This window comes from Vipera berus (genome assembly GCF_964194415.1).
Source record: "Vipera berus genome assembly, chromosome: 5".
In the NCBI taxonomy this organism is placed as follows: Eukaryota; Metazoa; Chordata; class Lepidosauria; order Squamata; family Viperidae; genus Vipera; species Vipera berus.
The window spans coordinates 89,429,930-89,452,362 of record NC_138207.1 but is presented as its reverse complement, the minus strand read 5'-3'; the positions used below and the strand labels follow the sequence as shown (position 1 = coordinate 89,452,362).

The window sequence follows — 22,433 nt, the reverse complement described above, 5'->3', positions numbered from 1 at the left end:
ACAGATTAATTGTGGGCTGTGTGAAAAATTACTTTTTTATTTTGAATTTCTTTCCAGTTATATTCATTCAATGAACTTTGTTTACATTGTTTTGAGAGGAAAAAGCATTTCCATGTCATGTATGATTTTAGCTTTAGCTCTGTTCCCTGTTCAGATGTCATTTTTTCCAAGTTAAAGAGTCTCAAATTTCTAGGCTTTTCTCGTAAGAAAGTTCCTTGAGTGACCTGGCTATTTTGGTAGCCTTCTTCTGCCTGATCTAGGTCTACATAGAAGTCTCTGTGCAGAGGCTTGAATGCAAGTAAAAAATCTTTACAGATTTCCTCTTCAAGACATCTTAAAAAGAATCAGTGTGTTCAGGAGACCAGGAGTGAGCTCTCCCCGTTTCCTTCACTCATATATTAAGACGTACCTCCATAGGGCTATAGTAAGATGGTCCATCCTCATTGGCAAGTAACTCCAAGCAAAGATTTTTTAATGTGCGACGTATAGTTGTAAAATGTAAATAATTACTTTCTGCGGACAAAGCATATAAGGGAAATTCAGCTATAGATAAGTATTATCTTGATTTCAAGGGTGATGACCTGGCAAAGTTTGAAAGTTTGAGCAGTGGATTCAAATGGCTAACTCATAAAATGGCTTTTCACAACTTTCTGTTTTAGTGATCTTGCAGTGCAGTAAGATCAGTGCAGTGTAGCGTTACCTTTTATTGGTAATAATTGAGAGATGCCTTGAAATAAAGTAGCCAGAACTGCAGTTCTCTGAAGTTGTAATCTATAGCATTGGAGACTTTATCCAGAGGACATGCAGGTCTTTCCCTTGCCCCCAGCCAAGCATACCTATGCCCACCAGCAATGGTGTAATTTAAAATTGCAGTTGTTTTCCCTTTGTGCCAATTGCAGGTTGCCCTGCGCAGTAGGTATACATTTGCCTGAACCTCAGAGGGGTTTATTTCTGAATACAGCTGCCTATTTATTCTACTGTTCTCTATTTGAAGATGGAAATGTTTGTTTAATTGTCCTATGTTCTGTTTAAGGATTTTTCTTCAGTCCCAGAATTTTGGCTTTATATGGGAAATTGACTGTAAGTGCTGCCTTCAACATTGTATACATCTATACTTCAGAGCTGTATCCCACAGTAGTAAGGTAAACAGACGTTAACATTGTTATTTTTATATTTATTTCCAAATCATTAAATTCTCACAATATATAATGTATATAAGCCATTTGAAATCACATCAGCAGTTACATATTGCATGCAAACCTTCATACTCCTGAATTAGATATCAGAGCTATCTGTAAAAAGTATCTCCTATAAGAATCTGTTGTCTCCAGAGATGGATGCAGCAGTGCTCTTCAGTGGATATCGCTTGTCTTGTCTCAGAATGATCAAGGTTCCCCTTCTCTTGTGAATGATGGCAAATTAAGACATGTAGTTATTTCCTTATTAATGCTAAAATGTTGGGGGAGAAATGAGAGAAGAAGCCACTCTAAGATTTAAAGAAAGGACAAAATATATGGTTGGAAGGATATTTTCATTCTACGTGTGCTATCTAAAATTGCTTTCAGATTTCTTTCTATAAAGCTGTTCAGCTTTACATTCTCTGCTGTTATTTATGTATTTGTTGTTGTTGTTGTTAGCTGCGAAGTCGTGTCCGACCCATCGCGACCCTATGGACAACATTCCTCCAGGCCTTCCTGTCCTCTACCATCTTCTGGAGTCCATTTAAGCTCACGCCTACTGCTTCAGTGACTCCATCCAGCCACCTCATTCTCTGTCGTCCCCTTCTTCTATTGCCCTCGATCTTTCCCAGCATTAGGCTTTTCTCCAGTGAGTCCTTCCTTCTCATTAGGTGGCCAAAGTATTTGAGTTTTAGCTTCAGGATCTGGCCTTCTAAAGAGCAGTCAGGATTGATCTCCTCTAGGACTGACCGGTTTGATCGCCTTGCAGTCCAAGGGACTCGCAGGAGTCTTCTCCAGCACCATAGTTCAAAGGCCTCAATTCTTTGGCGCTCAGCCTTTCTTATGGTCCAACTTTCACTGCCATACATTGCAACTGGGAAGACCATAGCCTTGACTATACGCACTTTTGTTGACAGGGTGATGTCTCTGCTTTTTAGTGTGCTGTCTAGATTTGCCATGGCTTTCCTCCCCAGGAGCAAGCGTCTTTTAATTTCTTGGCTACAGTCCCCATCTGCAGTGATCTTGGAGCCCAGGAAAATAAAATCTGTCACTACCTCCATTTCTTCCCCATCTATTTGCCAGGAATTGAGAGGGCCAGATGCCATGATCTTGGTTTTCTTAATGTTAAGTTTCAACCCAAGTTTTGCACTCTCCTTCTTCACCCGCAACAAGAGGCTCTTTAGTTCTTCTTCACTTTCTGCCATTAGAGTGGTATCATCTGCGTATCTTAGGTTGTTGATATTTCTTCCGGCAATCTTAATTCCAACTTTTGATTCATCTAGCCCTGCCTTTCTCATGATGTGCTCTGCATATAAGTTAAATAGGCAGGGCGACAGTATACAGCCTTGCCGGACTCCTTTCCCAATTTTGAACCAATCAGTGGTTCCGTGTCCAGTTCTCACTGTTGCTTCTTGACCCGCATATAGGTTTCTCAAGAGACAAATAAGATGGTCTGGTACTCCCATCTCTTTAAGAACTTGCCACAGTTTGTTATGATCCACACAATCAAAGGCTTTAGCATAGTCAATGAAGCAGAAGTAGATGTTTTTCTGGAACTCCCTAGCTTTCTCCATGATCCAGCGTATGTTGGCAATTTGATCTCTAGTTCCTCTGCCTCTTCGAAATCCTGCCTGTACTTCTGGTAGTTCTCGATCCACATACTGCTGAAGTCTAGCTTGTAGGATTTTAAGCATGACTTTACTAGCATGAGAAATGAGTGCAATGGTGCGATAGTTTGAACATTCTTTGGCACTGCCTTTCTTTGGAATTGGAATGTAAACTGATCTTTTCCAATCCTGTGGCCACTGTTGAGTTTTCCAAATTTGCTGGCAAATTGAGTGTAGCACTTTTACTGCACTGTCTTTTAAGATTTTGAATAGCTCAGCTGGAATACTGTCACCTCCACTAGCTTTGTTGTTGCTCAGCTTTTCTAAGGCCCACTTCACTTCACATTCTAGGATGTCTGGCTCGAGGTCAGTGACCACCTCATTGTGATTATCAGGGACATTAAGCTCATTCTTGTATAGTTCTTCTGTGTAATTTTGCCACCTCTTCTTAATCTCTTCTGCCTCTGTTAGGTCCCTGCCATTTTGGTCCTTTATCATGCCCATTTTTGCATTAAACGTTCCCTTCATCTCTCCAATTTTCTTGAAAAGATCTCTGGTCCTCCCTATTCTATTGTTTTCTTCTATTTCTTTGCACTGTTCATTTAAGAAGGCATTCTTATCTCTTCTAGCTATTCTCTGGAATTCTGCATTCAATTGGGCATATCTATGTTTTTCTCCCTTGCCTTTCGCTTCCCTCCTTTCCTTAGCTATTTGCAAAGCTTCCTCAGACAGCCATTTTGCTTTCTTGCATTTCTTTTTCTTTGGGATGGTTTTGGTTGCTACCTGTTGTACAATGTCGCGAACCTCTGTCCATAGTTCTTCAGGCACTCTGTCTATCAGATCTAATTCCTTAAATCTATTTGTCACCTCTACTGTATATTCAACAGGGATATGATTTAATTCATACCTGAGTGGCCTAGTGCTTTTCCCTACTTTCTTCAGTTTAAGCTTAAACTTTGCAAGGAGAAGCTCATGGTCTGAGCCACAGTCAGCTCCTGGTCTTGTTTTTACTGACTGTATAGAGCTTCTCCATCTTTGGCTGCAGAGCATATAGTCAATCTGATTTCTGTGATGACCGTCTGGTGATGTCCATGTGTAGAGCCGTCTCTTGGGTTGTTGGAAAAGAGTGTTTGCTATGACCATCGTATTCTCTTGACAAAATTCTATCAGCCTGTGCCCTGCTTCATTTTGTACTCCAAGGCCAAACTTGCCTGTTATTCCAGTTATCTTTTGGCTTCCTACTTTAGCATTCCAATCCCCCATGATGATAAGGACATCATTTTTGGGTGTTAGTTCTATAAGGTGCTGTAGGGCTTCATAGAACCGGTCAATTTCATCCTCTTCAGCACTGGTGGTTGGGGCATAGACTTGGACTACTGTGATATTGAATGGTTTGCCTTGGATTCGAACTGAGATCATTCTGTCATTTTGAGGATTGTATCCCAGTATTGCTTTTCCTACTCTTTTATTGACTATGAAGGCTACTCCATTTCTTCTGAGGGATTCTTGCCCGCAGTAGTATACCTGATGGTCATCTGAATTAAATTCACCCATTCCTGTCCATTTTAGTTCGCTGATACCTAAGATGTCGATGTTCAGTCTTGTCATCTCTTGTTTGACCACGTCCAGCTTTCCTTGATTCATGGATCTTACATTCCAGGTTCCTATGGAGAAAAAATCTTTACAGCATCGGACTTTCCTTTCACCACCAGACACATCCACAGCTGAGCGTCCTTTCGGCTTTGGCCCAGTCGCTTCATTCTTTCTGGCGCTACTAGTACTAGCCCTCTGCTCTTCCCCAGTAGCATATTGGACGCCTTCCGACCTGAGGGGCTCATCTTCCAGCGTCATATCGTTTTGCCTTTTGGTACTGTCCATAGGGTTTTCACGGCAAAGATACTGGAGTGGTTTGCCATTTCCTTCTCCAGTGGATCACGTTTTGTCAGAACTCTCGGCTATGACCTGTCCGTCTTGGGTGGCCCTGCACGGCATAGCTCATAGCTTCATTGAATTACGCAAGCCCCTTCGCCACGACAAGGCAGTAATCCATGAAGGGGTATGTATTTGTATCCTGCCTTTATTATTTTGCAAATAACTCAAGGCAGCAAGGATACCCAAAACACCTTCCTTCTCCTATTTTCCCCACCACAGTCACCCTGTGAGGTGGGTTAGGCTGAGAGAGAGTGACTGGCCCAAGGCCACACAGCTGCCTTTCAAAGCTAAGGCAGGATTAAAACTCACAGTCTCCTGCTTTCCAGCCTGCTAGACCTAACTGGATGATTAAAAGAAACCTTTTGCTGTTTGTGATCATGAGGGGCCCTTTTAATGGTACCCCTTAATATGGTTTCTGCTATTTATTTAATACAATTTCGTTTGAGATAATATTGCAGGTCATTTTGAAATTAGTCTTTTTGAAAAGATTTTTTTATTGCATAGGACGGGTCTTCAAACTTGGCCCTTTTATGACTTGTAGACTTCAACTCCCAGAATTCCTCAGGAGTTGAAGTGCACAAGTCATAAAAGGGCCAAGATTGAAGACCCCTGAGATAGGACATTGAAGAATGTAAATATGGTAACATATTGCCACCTAGTGGTGTGTTGTAATCCTGTGCATCTCACAGAACAGAGTCACCACATGAGTGTGTTATGTGAAAAGAACGAAACTGTCCAGGCTGCTACATTTTGGAACAGTTTCAGCTTTTGAATGCATTTTGAGGGAAGCTCCATCTAAAGCATGTTACCTTAATCCAGTTGGGAGAAGAGTAGTCATTGTGAATGTCCAGTCCAGAAATGGGCACAATTGGTGCATAACATGAAGCTGTGCAAAGTCCCCTCCCCCCAAGCAGGAGCTGCAAATGACTTGGGACCTGGTTAACTGAAGGAATGTCTTTTTCCAGACGTTTCTACCCATCCAGTACGATCCAACAGATTGGGTATCCTGCAGATCCCATCAGCCAAGGAATGTCGACTGGGGAGAACTAGAAGATGAGCTTTTTGTGCCGTGGTCTCTGCCTTACGGCACATTCTCCCTTTGAAGATTAGAATGGCCCCAACTCTGTTGGCTTTTTGCAAAGTTTTAAAAATTGGGCTATGTGCCTGGGGCTGGGGCTCAAAATAGGTTAAGAGCCCCGTTACTTGACTTTACTGTTAGCGGATTAATCATAGTGGCTACTATTTCTTTCTTTCTTTTCATTACAGTTTTTATTAATTTTTTTTCCATACATAGAATATTAATTTTTCAACCAACTGAGTTTACATTCACTAATACATATTTAATTCCTAATCCTTTATTCTTTCCTCTAGCCATCAATAAAATAAGTCCCAAGTTTGGTAATATTCTGTTTCTTCTTTTTTCTTTCAGTCTCATAGTCAATCTGTCCTTCTCTGCGCATTCTAGTATTTTTTGATTATTTCTTCATCTGATGATATTCCTTCATTTTTCCAATATTGCGCAAATAAAATTCTTGCCGCTGTTGTGACATGCAAATTCAAATATAGGCTTTGTTTGTTAGTCTTTTCTGGCATTATACCCAATAAAAAAAGTTCAGGTTTAAAATTTACATGTTCTGCCAACATCTTTTCTAGCCAAGTATCTATCTTTTCCCAATAGTTCTTTACTTTATCACACGTCCACCAAACATGATAATATGTGCCTGACTTGTTTTTAAGACAGGTGATGTCAACGCTGCTAACATTGAATGTTATTGCTTGACAAGAGATGAAGAAGTAGCTATTTCCTATGTTAAACTTTTAGTTTAAGGTTGGGAGGGGGGATGAGTAGGATTGCACCTTTCAAGGCCATCTCTAACTAAGAAGATAAGACCTTGGCAGCGGAAGGGAAACTGATTCTTTAAATTAATTGGAGAATATGATTAATGACAAAATTAGAAAGGTGGAGAAATGTGTTTTTAATATATTATGCAAGGGGTGGAGATTTCAGATTCCAGCTTCCTTCGAGCAAGTATTTGCCAGTGTATTAGGCTAATAAAGGACTTTTAAGGTAAACAATGCCTCAGAGTCACTTGAAAAGCCCATACGTCGGAAACTTGACATCTGGCGTCACACTCTCCCCCAAAGAAGCATTTACTGCCACATGGAGCTTGACAGCCAGAAGGGACATGGTTCTAAAAGATGGGTGGCTGAGCTCACCACTCTGAGGCCCCTGTTCACTTTATTAGGACTAACAGGTTCAAATCTCTCCAGATAGACAAGCTAGAATGTCTCAGGCAAATGTATAGAATCTGTAGAGGAAGAGTTCATGTTTCATGATTTCTTTTGGAAATATATGCAATATAAACAATATTTTCCAGTTGGTAAAACTGAATCATATTCAGTTGTGGTGGAAATAATATTATTTAGCATGAATCGCTATATTGGTCTTGCTTTTTTCTTAAGATAAATACTGACAGTGGTATTTCTTTTATAAAACAGAAATGCTGGATTGGGTGTATGCTCAATGATTTGTAGGTTTGGAGGAATTTTGGCTCCATTTGTTCCTTCCTTGGTAAGTAATGTGGTCTGCAGTGTATCCTGTTTAAGCAAACTTTCGAATCAATTAATGAGCATTGATCGTTCATATGCAATAATTCTAACATGATAGTTAAGCAGAACTTGTGGGCTTATATTTTTTACAAAATATTTGTCATTGTGATATCATATATGACTAATACACTTTTCCCAGCATTTCTTTGGTAAATATACCAAAGTACATTTGAATAAGTCTGATTGAGATTTAGATGAACATATAAAATGCATAGTCTTCTTATGTTTATGGGAAGTTGAAAGTCGACGTGGATCTACTGTGGGCAGAGGGTTAGCCAGTGAACCCTGACAGTAGAGTCAATGTGCCATGGCAGGTGAACATATGTCAAAGAATCCAGGCAACTAAAGTTCAGGACTATATTGGCACCAGATAAGGGAAGGTAACAGCGTTCCGTGCGCCTTTGGCGTCTAGTCATGCCGGCCACATGACCACGGAGACGTCTTCGGACAAACGCTGGCTCTTCGGCTTTGAAACGGAGATGAGCACCGGCCCCTAGAGTAGGAAACGACTAGCACACATGTGCGGGGGAACCTTTACCTTTACCTTTAAGGGACAATAGACTCCAGGAAGGGTTAGACTTGGACTGTTTGTGGGAACATAACAACTCTAAGCTGATGATCTGCTTAATTTCACCCCTAAGTTCAGAGGTCTTCAAACTTGGCCCTTTTATGACTTGTGGACTTCAACTCCCAGAATTCCTCAGCCAGTGTGCCTGGCTGAGGAATTCTGGGAGTTGAAGTCATAAAAGGGCCAGGTTTGAAGACCCCTGCCTAAGTTCTTCCTTCTCTTCTCTTCCAATACTGTGTTTCACCAAAAATAAGACCCACCCAGAAAATAAGCCCTAGCTTAATTTTTTTTGGGTGGGCCTAATGTAAGCCCTACCCCAAAAATAAGCCTGGGGAGTAGGTGTGGCCAGCACAAGAAGTAGTGAGTGCGTGGGGGTCAATGGTGTTTGGAAGCAGCCGCAGCCCACTGGCCCCTTAGCTCAGTGCAGGTAAGTCCGAGTGTGGAGTCAAAGGCGGGGGGGGGGGGAGGCAGGTGATCCAGACATGCTGTGTGGCTGCCTGGCTCATGAGAGGCTCGTGGGAGGCTCATGTGGCAGCACCAGCAGCAGGTGGAGATAGAGGCATGGGGGGAGGAAGGCACAGCTGCAGGCGAGACGGAGTGGACAGCACATTGGGATCACCTGCCTCCACCAGGGTCTCTGCGTCCACCACTGTGTGAGCCAGGTGGCCATACAGCACATCCAGATCACCTGCCTCTTCCCTGCCGCCCCCCCCCCCCGCTTCCACCTTGACTCTGCCTCTGCCTGGCTCCACCGTGCACTTTTTGCCCAGAGGGAGACTGGAAGCTTTGTCTGCTTGCAAATGGGGCACTTGGAAATGGAGCAATTCATTCCATTTCCAAGCACCCCATTTGCAAGCAGACAAAGCTTCCAGTCTCCATCATTTCTCTATTCAGGCGAAAAGTGTTTGGGCACCTATTGGGCACTTGGAAATGGAGTGAATTGCTCCATTTCTAAGCACCCAATAGGCGCCCAAACATACAATTCGTGGAGACTGGAAGCTTCGTCTGCTTGCAAAAGGAAAGAGTGTGGCAGGCAGAGAGAGGCGGCAGGGGAAGCTTGCACCGCTTGGTCCTTTGGCTTCTCCCCTCACCCGTGCCGCTCTCCTCCTCGCCTGAAGATGCGCTCTGCCAGCACTGTCCTCGCCTCCTGAGCATCTGCCCTGGGAAGCCCTGTAAGCTGTTGTGGCTGCAGGCAAGCAGACAGTGGGAGGGAGTGGGTAGGTGGCTGCAAATTCAGCCATACCTGAAAATAAGCCTTAATGGGTCTTTTGGTCCAAAAATATATAGGACACAGTATTATTTTCGGGGAAACACAGGTTATTTGCATATGATATTTAGGGAGGGGAATTATTCTAAGTTAAGAAAAATCCTCAGAATATGAATAGGAAGGAAATTGATATGTAGTGTAAATCACTTTGAATTCTGACAACAACAACAACAATAAAAAAGTTGGAAGGGATCTTGGAGGTCATCTAGTCCAACCCCCTGCTCAGACAGGAAACCCTATACCATTTCAGACAAATGGCTATCCAGTCTCTTCTTAAAAACTTCCAGTGTTGGAGCATTCACAGCTTCTGGAGACAGGTTGTTCCACTGGTTAATTGTTCTAACTGTCAGGAAGTTTCTCCTTAGTTCTAGGTTGCTTCTCTCCTTGATTAGTTTCCATCTGTTGTTTCTTGTCCTGCTTTCAGGTGCTTTGGAGAATAGCTTGACTCCTTCTTCTTTGTGGTAGCCCCTGAGATATTGGAACACTGCTATCATGTCACCCCTCGCCCTTCTCTTCATTAAATTAGACTAAATTGTTTTTTTATTGTCCCTTTGACTCTTTTTTTAGGACTGTTTTCTGTACTTCACAAAACACTTTCTATCTGTGTGCTAAACATGCATTAGAAAATGGGGTTATATTATTCATTCATCTTATTTATATATCACTGCAATTCAATGAAGGCTTTTAAAGTAACTTATCTACCTATTTATATTGTTCCATAACAAATAATTTAATCCATTCCTTCTAGAAATCTCTTGGTCCATCTGTACCATTTGGAGTCTTTGGAATCAGTGGATTATCAGCTGGTTTTTTGACTCTTCTACTTCCAGAAACTCTGAACAAACCAATTGCAGAAACTATTGAAGATTTGCAGATGCCTGTCTATCAAATACTTAAAAACAAAAAGGCAGAGTAAACACAATTATTTATCTGTGTCTTCTGTGCTACTGGAAATCTGTCTCACTTATTTTTTATTAAATTGTCAAAATGAACACTTAAAAAAAACATGTATAGGAAAGGAAATGCCAATCAGAAGACTGGCTTCTCTGCGTTTTCACCTTGCTTACTTTTCTTTTAACTACAACAGATGATTCAGTAACCGACTCCATGAACAGATCAGGGTTTCCCAATTTCCATTCGCTCTTCTAGTTATTTGGAAGATTCTTACAATAGAAAAATGACTAATAAAATCTTTTGCAAATGTTAAGTATCTTAATTTAGTCTGTTGAACTGAATTATAAATTTCAGCAAGTTCATTAGTTTTAAAAGAATGGTATTAACTTATGGCACTGGAGAACTACCGATATTTAATGTAAACCCAGTGAAAAAATGATACTTTATTAATAATTGTTATTTATGAATAGTCTTATAGTCTTGGTGCTAATAGCTAGTAATTTTAGATCTGAATTGTTGCATTGTGCCTTCTATGAGACTATTAAGAATTTTTGGATTCTAGATATTAGGACTGTCCAATTTTGAAGTTCAGATAATAATGTCAAAATTACCACATGTAACTTGAAGAATTATATTTTTTCCTTCCTTATCCCATACCCATTAATGTTCTTTTTTGTAACTTGCGTCTGAATGTGAACTTGTAAGGAGAAATAGTTTTTTTAAAAAATTCTGTAGCCTATTAAATTGGTACTTTGTTAATTCTTATTATATAACAACTATCCTAATTGATTTTTTCATCTGTTAACAGGTAAATCAATTAGAAGAAAAGTTTTAGTATTGCAAAAAATATCTTGGTTGAAAATTTCAGTTGTTGAAGTATGCTGCCATCAAGATTATCACGTTGCGACATTCAAACCTATTTTCCTATTTCCAGAATGATCAATGTCTCATGTAAACATGACTTGTGAAGATGTGGAGAGGGAGAGATAAATTAATGAGGAAATTTAAGGGCCTAAACCAATTTTTCAAATGCTGTATACTGAATGTTTTAAAACATTCATAATTACTTGTGATTTCATTTAGTAAACAGGATAATTATTCTTTAAAAGTATAAATTATTGGGGATTTGATTACAATTCTAAATAAGCAGTCAGAAAATTGACCGTTAATTGTGTGATATTCTGGGCTCAGCATATTGGAATTAATATTACATTGATGCTTATAGTATCTTTAAATTGGTAGATTATTCAGACCTGGAATATGCCATTTTGCTTTGTCTCTTAATTTTTACAGAATCTTGTTGCCAATATTTTTATATTAATGATTTTGGTCTACCATATTTATAAATGCCAAAGAACGGGTGACTTGTTAGCATTTTAACAATTGATGCAATATACACAGTATGTAATATGAAATATAAATTAAAGAGATTGTATCTTCTACTTGCTGTAAGAAACAGGTAAGTAGTCAGATTGTAGGATTTATGTTTAGCAGGTTTCATTTTTATACACCCAAAAACAAAACAGGCATTGAATCTAAAAATCTGCCAGATATGAAAAACTCTGTTCTGAAATCCTCTATCATGAAAGAAAATCATCACTGCTCCCCAAAATTATTTGTCCATGAACCTTCAAACACTCCTGCAGAAACAGAAGTGTAAGAAATGGCTGCTACAGAACTGATCACAATCAAATGCTATAATGGCTCCTGCACACTATGAGCACCTGAGGCCTTACATACACCTTGATTTGTAGTTCCTTGAATGTAACACTTGGCAACTCAGTTTCTTGTCATTGTCTGTTTTTCATTTGTAAGAAAAAACGTAGAAGTTAAAATGGATTTTTGACAATCTGTTATCTCCAGGCCATAGTCAGCTGTTTTGAGGACTCAGACAAACTTCTTTCAGATCATATTTACCTCTGGCCAAAACTCATGTGGCAGTTACAGGTCGTGATTTAAAATTTACAGTAGATTTAAAAGGAAACAAGAAAATATCCCAGGCTTCTGAAGTTCAGCCTATTTAGCTTAAATAACTATATATTTTCAGTGCTCTCTAATAAAATGGTTTAGAGTAGACTGTCTTCATTCCATTTTTATAACTTGGAGGTAAAATATACTTGATGGAATTATTCTAGATGTCAGTGTGTCCCCTTCTAAACATAAACATAAATGATTAGCTTTTATATCTGATATTGCTCATGATGGAGAACTTTATAAATTATATTTTTATAATGAAATGCAATATAAAATATTAAGAATATTGTTCCTGTGGAAGCAGAGGTGAATTGTGAAGGTAGTTTTTTCCTATTGCAAAAAGTCATTATACATTCTGCCCTTTTATTTCAATTATGTAGAAAATGGCTAATAAAATATTTTCATACTATCATGCTAAGATTTTGTATTTTTGGAGTAAAAGTAGTCTGTAGTGCTTTTTGTGTTTGCGCAGCAAAATCATTTAAGCTTATTAGTGATAAGGACAGGCAGGGCAAACACACCTTGCATACTATAGCTGACAGAAACAGAAGCCACTAATAGTTAATAATGAGAAATTGGGGAGCGGATTAACTCTGCAGGATGAAAAATGTGGTTCACTAATTTGAAAACCAAACAAAAACCCTATTAAAAGAATCAGTTGAATCCAATTTGTCCCTCTGTTTATATGAAATATAAATATAAAAGGGACACGGTGGCTCAGTGGTTTAGGACACTGAGCTTGTCGATCAGAAGGTTGGCAGTTTGGCAGGTCGAATCCTGAGTGCCGCGTAGCAGAGTGAGCGCCTGTTACTCGTCCCAGCTTCTGCCCACCTAGCAGTTCGAAAGCACGTAAAAATGCAAGTAGAAAAATAGGGACCACTACGGTGGGAAGGTAACACGTTCCATGCGCCTTTGGCGTCTAATCATGCCGGCCATATGACCACAGAGACGTCCTCGGACAAGCGCTGGCTCTTCGGCTTTGAAACGGAGATGAGCACCGGCCCCTAGAGTCGGAAATGACTAGCACGCATGTGCGGGGGAACTTTTACCTTTACCTTTACCTTATATGAAATAAGACTCTTTGATTTCAGCTGTGCTGTTTTATTGACTCACTGATACGACAGTCCTCAGCTGAAACAGACAAGCTTGCCAATAATGCTCAGGGTTTAAGAATTTCTGTCTTGCCTCAGATTTACAATGATTTTCCAGGCAAATTGTAATCATAATTGGAAATGCGAGGATCATAACCATAGGAGGCGGGCTGTTTCAAAGATTATCAGCAGTTGAACCAAAGTGACGTCCAGTGGTTGAAGCATTGAATCAGATAATCCTTCTTATAGTCACAATTCAGCCCAAAATTTCTATTGCTCAGCGAGACAGTTTGTTAACTGAGTTTTGCCCCATTTTATGAACTTTTGTTCCACAGTTGTGATATAAATCACTGCTGATGCTAAATTAGTAAATGGCTGTTAAGTGAACCTGGCTTCCCCATTGACTTTTTTCAGAAGGTTGCAAAAGGTGATCACATGATCCCACGACACTGTAATCAATATGTGCCAGTTGCCAAGTGTCTGAATTTTGATCACATGATTACAGGGATGCTGCAACAGTTGTAAGTGTGAAAACCATCATAAGTCACTTTTTTCAGTGTTGTAACTTCAAACAGTCAGTAAACAAATGGTTGTAAGTCAATGATTACCAGTATGTAGCAGCAAAGAGAGCAGAGGTAAGCTGTGTCACAGCTGTATCAGGGATTGGCCCAGCCTCTCTCTGGCATGGCTTCTTCCAGCCCAACCAAACCATCAAGGTATAAAGCTATTCAAAAAGAAAAAGCAGCTCCCTCACAAGCAAATTGTTAGGCTCTGATTTAGAGGCATCATTTTAAAGACAGAATGCAGAAGTCGCAGGAGTCAGTTGTGACCCATCTTGTGAGATGAGTCTTGCCTAGCTCTTGGGGCAAGAATTCTTGTGGGCTCTTCCAAGTTAGACTTAACACTCATAAAGAGCATATCAAATCCTTGTGTTTATTTAAAACTGTTTAAGCCACTGGTGGACACAAATATTTATCTAAACCAGGGTTCCCCAACCTTTGCCCCACTAGTGGGCCATGAGAGGATTGCAACTGGGCAGCAGAAATTGCCAGTGAGTGTGCAGGTACACATGTGTATCCTTACTTGCACAAGCAGTGGGTGAGCGCGTGTACACAGGCTCCATTTGCAGGAGTGGCAGGCGCACGTGCTTGCTGGCTACTCACAACCATACCCTTCCCCCCCCCATTGGTTTGCAAAGCCAGAAACGTTGGGGAACTCTGATCTACATGGGAAAATGAGATGGCCTGGGGTCACAGCTCAAATCTGAACTGACAGAGCGATGGCACCAAGGAAATAACCAGATAGAATTTTCTTGGATTTTTTTTTAAAAAATTGTGAACGTTTATCTTTTTGAGTATGTTTAGCCTGTTTAAAGGTTACACTATATCTGTATGCTTCTAATTTCAAAATATGCCATCTATTTTCATATTTACATGTGATTTAGCAAATCAGTATGAATGTGCTACAAAATCAGTTTTAGAGCTGCTGATTGCCATTTCTCTTCTACATACTTAACAAAAATATTGCAATACTCAGTACTATGGTTAGTTTAATTGAAGGCTTACCAGGTAATCTGCAAGTTGTTATGTAGCCGCCCAGAATGTTTATTTTCTTAAAATTTTTGTGCAGTTTATTTGGGATCCAGCACCATTCTGATCATAAAAACGATGGCTGGGGTGATTGTTTTCCAGCAGAACACCTTCATTTCCTGCTTCAATTTTAGAAGCGGAGATGGAAAATTTGGCAAGTGCTCATGGGTCTCCACCATCATCATTTTGCCTCCCTTTCAAAAATAAATACCGCACTCCATGATTGAACTGGACGTGGTGCCACAATAGTTATGATTTACAATTGGCTACATGACGAACAGCTTTGGGTTCCTTGAGAGCAAGTGCCTTTGCTTACCCTCAAGGAAGCCAGTGCTGCTTTTTATGGATAGTTTAAACCAGGGGTCTTCAAACTTGGCCCTTTTATGACTTGTGGACTTCAACTCCCAGAATTCCTCAGCGAACCCTGCTTTAAAGCCTGCATCATGTATTGTTATCCCAAGACCACAGGCAACAAATAACGAAGGCAAGTGCCCAAAGAATTTACATCCTAACAAATCATTTTTATTGGGAGATGTGGGATGTGTTTTATATTGGGTTGTATGAATAAACAAGCTGAAGACTCAGTGTATCGGTTTCCATCAAGATCTGCATACAGATAAATGATCTTTCCCAAAACTGGATGACTAAATATTTTCTAGTTCTTTTATCCTGCAGGGAAGGCAGGGGGATACAAAAATAAATGTAGCTTTCTGATGAACATTATACTGAAATATCAATGGCAGAGATTAATGATGCTAATTCCTGTTGATCAGACTGGAAATTAAAGAGCAAAGGGATCTATTTGCAATAGGCTACTGCTTTAATAGTTTTTGCACTTTTATCTCATTTATGAAAAAAGCTGATTAAAAATGTTGAATTTGCTTTTGATATTTTGTTTTTGTGAGGGGGCCTGATAATAAATTCACTCATGTTTGTTTGTTTTATTCACCGAACCAATATCAGACAAGTTTAAAAATAAAAATCTTCTTACAATAATATTTTGGTTATTACCTTGCCTATTACAGTGTTTGGAATAATGGAAGATCTACTTACAACATAGGAAGGGCACTATATTGTGAAGACTTGGATTCAAATTACATTGGAATGTAATTCATATATTTATAAGTAAATTATAAAACATAGAACACATTTGTGAGGCTTGAAGGTTCCTTTAGTTAAAATTAAGTTGGGTATTGGAAGATCAACTACACATTTGCAGGTGTTCTTACTCAGCTTAATAGGATAACATTTAACTATAATTTCAGTTACAAAGAATCTAATTAAATGTAATTAAATAAGGCTGAGTTTACAAATGGAGAACTATAAGCAATTACCTTCCAGCAGCTTATAGATTGTACATCATGAAGTATTTATCATTGAAGTGGCTTTTCAAGTGGCTGAATTACCTTTGTTTACAATCATGGGCTTACATCAGGTCAGGTACCCTAGACTTAATCAATTTTATAGAACTTGAAAATAGGAATATTGAATAGATGATTCTGGAAGGCATGAACATTGATGTATAGCTACACAGAAAGCACAAGGAAGTTAATTAGAAGTGTAATTTTGTGAAAGCTCCACTAGATTATGAGTTACTTAGGAGAATGGGTCCCTTCTAAGTCTTTAGTAGGCTGATGGAAGAGACCAGGCTTGTTCATAAGTTGTTCAAACACTTCATTCGCTTGCCATTCTGAAAGGTAAAGAAAAATAAAGTATAAGTGTAAGGACCTGCCTCCACTCCTCTACCAAGAAAGCAGAACTCTTGAAACTGGCATCATTTGAAAAGGAACTTTTATTGGCTACAGATACAGAAAGCAGGAAAGCTAGGCAGGATCTGAAGGCTTCCTGCCTGAATCAATAGGTTAAACCCATGAAGTAATAACCCACCCCAACTGTCCATCCAGTCAGTTCAAACAGGCCAATCCACAGGTGCCATCGAGCTGTGGGAAACGAGTTGATAAGGCACCTCTCTCAAGGTTGTTAGGTCCTCTCCAGATCCTCCTCCTGTTGTCGGGTCTGCCATTTGGTGGGGGCCCCGTGACCGGCTGTGGCCATTCCCTCCCGGGACCACCACGCCGCTCTTACCCGGCTTCCCCCATGCCACCCGTGCCCGGCTTCTGGCTCCCGATGACAGTTTGTTTCCTCCCAGGCCTGCTCGCTGACGGCCCGGCCTATGGACTCCCGGCGGGCTGGAGAAGGCACGCCTGACCGACGCTGGTCCTTGCCGGAAACGTCTGGAGACTTCTGGGGACTGCCGGCAACATCCGGAGACTTCCAGCGGGTCGGGAAAAGCATGCCTGCGCAATGCCGCCGTGGAGACCCCCGCCTGTCGTCGGTTCGATCCGGGGACTTCTACTCGAAGGAGGAGGGCATGCTTGCTGCAAACCCCCGCGGGGAACTGCAACTGGGGCCGGGGGTTATGCCTGCGATGCTGGCGCCAGGCCTGCCAGTGGCACAGGGACCCCTCGCCAGCAGCCCTGCCAAAGAGCCGCAGGAAGAGCGGCTGGGACATGGGCCCTTCTCCCAGGCTTTGCGGGCCAGGACTGCAGCGGTTCCGGGGACCGCGGGGGGTGGTGAGGGTATTGGGTCTTGGGGCTGGGAGGGTAACAGGCCTAAGGGGGGTGCTCTGCTATGAGTAGCGGTGGAGGGTCGGGGCCCAGGGGGATGGGTGGATACGGGATTGGATACATACCTGGGGAACAGAGCATGGTGGGTCAAGTGAGGGGCAGGGAGGAAAAGGGAGCTGACGGGAAGGGTGGTGCTTAAGTAGAGGGGTGGTGGTCTTTGGCTTGTTTGGGCAGGGCGGTGGGTGTGGGCCTTAGCCGGCCATATAGCAGCTGGGTTTTTTTTGCGTTTCTTTGCTTCGTCAGACGGGCACTGATACCTGTGCTGAGAAAAGGCAGATGGCCCGGAGGCATTCCTTTCACACCCCATAGACCAGGGCTCTTCAAACTTGGCCCTTTTATGCCTTGTGGACTTCAACTCCCAGAATTCCTCAGCCAGGCACGCTAAAAGGGCCAAGTTTGGAGACCCCTGCATAGAGGACACATCAAAGTAAATAGAGGAAATGTACTACATGCACTACAAGATCTCCCCTGATCTCCCCCCTCCCCAGGAGAATGGCAGAACCCGAATAGTGTAAGCCCAGAGAATATGAGTGATTGATAACAATTAATAATTGAGGGTTTGGACAATAAGTTTCTTTTGGGAGCAAATTACTTTAGAGCAATGTTTCTCAACCAGGGCAACCTTGTGTGACTTCAACTCCCAGATCTCACGGGCAGCATGTTTTTGAGAAGCAAATCAAGAATAAAAAAAAGTGCAGCTTTGCCTTATGAGGAGAGGTTGGCCCACCATTTTTTAAATACCGTATATACTTGAGTATAAGCCGAATTTTTCAGCCCACTTTTTGGGCTGAAAAATTCCACTTTGGCTTATACTCCAGTCAACAAAAAAACTTACCGAGGACTTGTGCGCGGCCGAGGCTTTGGTGCTTCCGGGATCGCGCGCACCTCTCCCAAGCCACCGCCGTCCGGAGACCTGCCGAAGTTTGGGGAGGTTTGGGGAGGTGCGCGCGCAAACCTCCCCAAATGTCGGCAGGTCTCCGGACCTCCGCGCCCTGCCTGCCTGCTTCTTTCCACTGCGGAAAGAAGCAGGCAGGCAGGGCGCGGAGGTCCCGAGACCTGCCGACGTTTGGGGAGGTTTGGGCACCTCCCCAAACCTCCCCAAACGTCGGCAGGTCTCCGGACCTCCGCGCCCTGCCTGCCTGCTTCTTTCCGCTGCGGAACGAAGCAGCCTGCCTGCTTCTTTCCGCAGCGGAAAGAAGCAGGCAGGCAGGGCGCGGAGGTCCGGAGACCTGCCGACGTTTGGGGAGGTTTGGGGAGGTGCACGCGCACCTCCCCAAACCTCCCCAAACTTCGGCAGGTCTCCGGACGGCGACGGCTTGGAGAGGTGCGCGCGATCCTGGAAGCACCGAAGCCTCGGCCGCGCACAAGTCCTCGGTAAGCTCCGGGCGGTCACTTGCTTCGCGTCTCCTGAGGGAAGGGGGGGCGACTGGAGCGGGCGTGTTTCCTCGCCTGCTGGGCGCCGCGATTTGCCCGGGGAACGCGCGGGCCCCGAATGGCAGTGTGGAGCGAGGAAGCGGACAGCCAGGGCTTCCCCGAGAGCCGCGGCCACACAGGGTATTCCTGTGTATTCAGGCTTGCAAAATGGCGGATCGAGCCTCTGCTGGCGGCAGAGGCTTGCAGAGCGTGGATCCAGCCTCCGCCAGCGGCGGAGGCTTGCAGAACGGCGGATCGGCTTATACTCGAGTCAATAACTTTTTCCAGTTTTGGGGGGTGAAATTGGGGGTCTCGGCTTATACTCGAGTCGGCTTATACTCAAGTATATACGGTAGTTGTTTATACACTTAGAATGGGTAATGTTAATTTCCAAACATATGGGCAGCACCTATCTGCTTGAAATGGAATTGAGGAAAAATGGCATAACTTCATAAAAGGCAGTTTTCACGCTTCCAAGGATGTTTACAATTTACCCAGGTTAAGGATACTTATAATTCATCTCACCAAAATACTTAAGAAACTGACCATGAAAGGCAACAATTTTCTGGTTTCCTTGCTTAAAGTAAAATTAGTAGGTTCAGTGCCAGCCATAACATATAATTTGGCATTTATTTGAGATTTCTGGACAGAAGCACAAATATGTTTGTTTGTTTTCTAGTACTTGGGTCCCTTGGATTCCAGAAATGCTCCAAAATATGTTCTCTTCAGCAAATATATTATGTGTATTATGTGTTGTATATAGTGTTTTAATTGCCCTGTACACCGCCCTGAATCCTTCGGGAGAGGGGCGGTATATAAATCCAAATAATAAATAAATAAATAAATAAATAAATAAATAAATAAATAAATAAATAAATAAATAAATTGTGCAGAAGAGAAATTAACTGTATTGCAGTATCTAATTTCACCCTAGAATTGCTGATATTAACTCAGTGAGCTGGTCTGTAAAACTACAGCCTAGAATCTGAAGTTCAAAACTGGTCAGCATAGTAGTACATGCTGGACAACAAATGCCTTACCTAACAACAAGAAGGCATGCAGAGAGAAAAATTTATACAGTTAACAACATAACATTTTAAAGAAAGCATTCTTTGAATTAAGAATTAAGAAAATGAAGATCATGGCATCCTTCCCTCTCAATTCCTGGCAAATATATGGGAAAGAAATGGAGGTAGTGACAGATTTTATTTTCCTAGGCTCCCAGATCACCACAGGTGGGGACTGCAGCCAAGAAATTAAAAGACGCTTGCTCCTGGGGTGGAAAGCCATGGCAAATCTAGACAAGACACTAAAAAGCACAGAGATCACCCTGCCAACAAAAGTGCGTATAGTCAAGGCTATGGTCTTCCCAGTTGCAATATATGGCTGTGAAAGTTGGACCATAAGAAAGGTTGAGCGCCAAAGAATTGAGGCCTTTGAACTATGGTGCTGGAGAAGACTCCTGCGAGTCCCTTGTACTGCAAGGTGATCAAACCGGTCAGTCCTAGAGGAGATCAACCCTGACTGCTCTTTAGAAGACCAGATCCTGAAGTTGAAACTCAAATACTTTGGCCACCTAATGAGAAGGAAGGACTCACTGGAGAAGAGCCTAATGCTGGGAAAGTTTGAGGGCAAGAGAAGAAGGGGACGACAGAGAATGAGGTGGCTGGATGGAGTCACTGAAGCAGTAGGCATGAGCCTAAATGGACTCCAGAAGATGGTAGAGGACAGGAAGGCCTGGAGGAACGTTGTCCATAGGGTCGCGATAGGTCGGACATGACTTCGCAACTAACAACAACAACAACATTCTTTGAATTAAGATTCTTTTAAATCTCCTGAAGACTGATAATTTAGGCCTTGGAAAAACATTTCTACATCTTAACATTTGTTAATTCTCCATAAGCTTTAGTAAAGATGAGCAAATTTCAGAATTTGTGTGTTTTATATGAAGAGATTGTGCATGGATTTGGTAGGTTGAATTTTCTAATGGTATGTAAACAAAGGATGTTTGATGTACCAGGCTTTAAGGGAGGTGCTTTCTTTGGCTTTCAAAAGGTAAGTCCATATTAGAGGGGGCAATTACAGCTCTTTTTTTTCATTTTCTCTTATTTTCTCCAGTGGTAGATGATGTTTTGAAATGTGTTGTAGGAATCCTGAGGCAGTACCACTCTTTTGTGATGTTACAATCAATAGAAGACTAACAGAAAATACATAATCATTTTTCCTTTCTCTGACTGCTCATCTTCTCTGATATGTGTAATGTTGATCAGTATGGAACTGAAGGCTATACAAGAATTAAAGCCAGCATCTGGAAAGAGTTGAAGGAGAGAGAGGCATCTCCACATCTTAGCCATGAGTTGGCCTATCAAATTCTTGGGAACAGGACAACAAACTTAGAAAAACAGCAACTGGCAAAAGTATAAAAGACTTAAAAGCAAAACATTCCAATGGATTTTCTTTTCCTAACAGAGGACCTTTATGTTCTCAAGCCAAATTCTTGCCCAAGGTGAGAAATGAGTCTTGCCACTCTAGGATCTGATGGTCAGCTGCAGCTCACTAAAGCATCTGCCCTTTCATAAAATGTGTTAGTTGGAAAAAGTGCTATCAGGCTCCAGATTTTTGTCACTGTAGACTAACACATCTCTTCATACCATGCTGCACAAAATACATAAAACTTTGTTTCCCTTTTTTGCCTCCCCAGTTATCTCTCTTTCTACCCTAATCTGCTTGGTTGTTCTCTAGCCCAAACTTCTCAGCTCACTAAACTATGTTTTTTCTTCCACTTCTAAACTCTGAGCAGCTCCTAAGTAATTTTGGAAGAATTTCTGGTCTTTCTGTGGTACAGGAAGGAGAGATTTACCCATCTTCATTTCTGGATAGTACCTCAAGGTTCATAGGCAATTCAAAAGCATTCTATGCTATTTACCTAAATTTGATAGATGTCATTTTTTCCTTTGTGCTCGGAAGGCTGGCTTCTTATACTATGGTATATCTGACAGCCAACTATTTTAAAAATACTGATTAAATAATGAATCTCTTAAGGTCTTATCCAATTCTATGAATCTACAATTGAACAAGGAGGGAGATGGGTCTGCACAAGCATTCAACAAGAAAGGCCCATCAATAGCCCAGTGGAGACCCAGCTTTAGTCTGATCAGTTGCCAGCCTTTTTCTCGGGGAGGCTGTTTAGTCTCAAAAGGTCCTCCAATGGTAATCTGGCTTTGTAGTTTTCTTGGAAAATAAGTTGTGCACATTCAAATGCTGTCAGCATTGCAGATACGCTTCCCATGCAACATAGAACAATAATAATTCATCTTCTTGTAAGACAGTTTGATTTGTAATCATTATGGTCCACAACCCCCTTTTGTTTCATTCCATTAGAAATGAATACTTTTCATTCCTTATGAAGGCCAAACACAGACCTCTCTATCCTGTAGTGTTGGTTTGAATTTGAATTAGTGGTAGTATGAGATCCAAGACAGCTTTGCTCTGTGAGCATCTGCCAAAAGAGCTGGAATGATTTTAGGCACTGCAGATGGGAAATGGGTTAAATTATTTGAAATGTGTGCTGGTGTCCATCTGTAGCTATGCAATTTTTCCCCCTCAAGAAATATTTGGCTTACAGTATTGTCCATGGGTGCTGATGGTGCCGTGTCTACTTACATTCCATATTTTATAAGCAG

At 41.7% G+C, this 22,433-nt stretch overlaps 1 protein-coding gene across 4 annotated transcripts in view; it reads left to right on the top strand.

Moving 5' to 3' along the window:
- LOC308669087 (solute carrier family 22 member 15-like) overlaps positions 1–12,912 on the top strand; it is a 45,018-nt gene extending 32,106 nt beyond the window's left edge. For 2 of the 4 annotated variants that reach the window (XM_081329564.1, XM_081329567.1), the window contains 4 exons: positions 1,034–1,142; positions 7,217–7,289; positions 9,911–10,069; positions 10,865–12,911. In XM_081329564.1, the coding sequence (XP_081185690.1) occupies positions 1,034–1,142; positions 7,217–7,289; positions 9,911–10,069; positions 10,865–10,891 (368 nt within the window). In that variant the 3' untranslated portion in view covers positions 10,892–12,911. Of the gene's footprint in view, positions 1–1,033; positions 1,143–7,216; positions 7,290–9,910; positions 10,075–10,864 lie in introns of all 4 variants that reach the window. The other 2 variants (XM_081329565.1, XM_081329566.1) reach the window with 2 other exon arrangements.
- Positions 12,913–22,433: the final 9,521 nt, after the last annotated feature.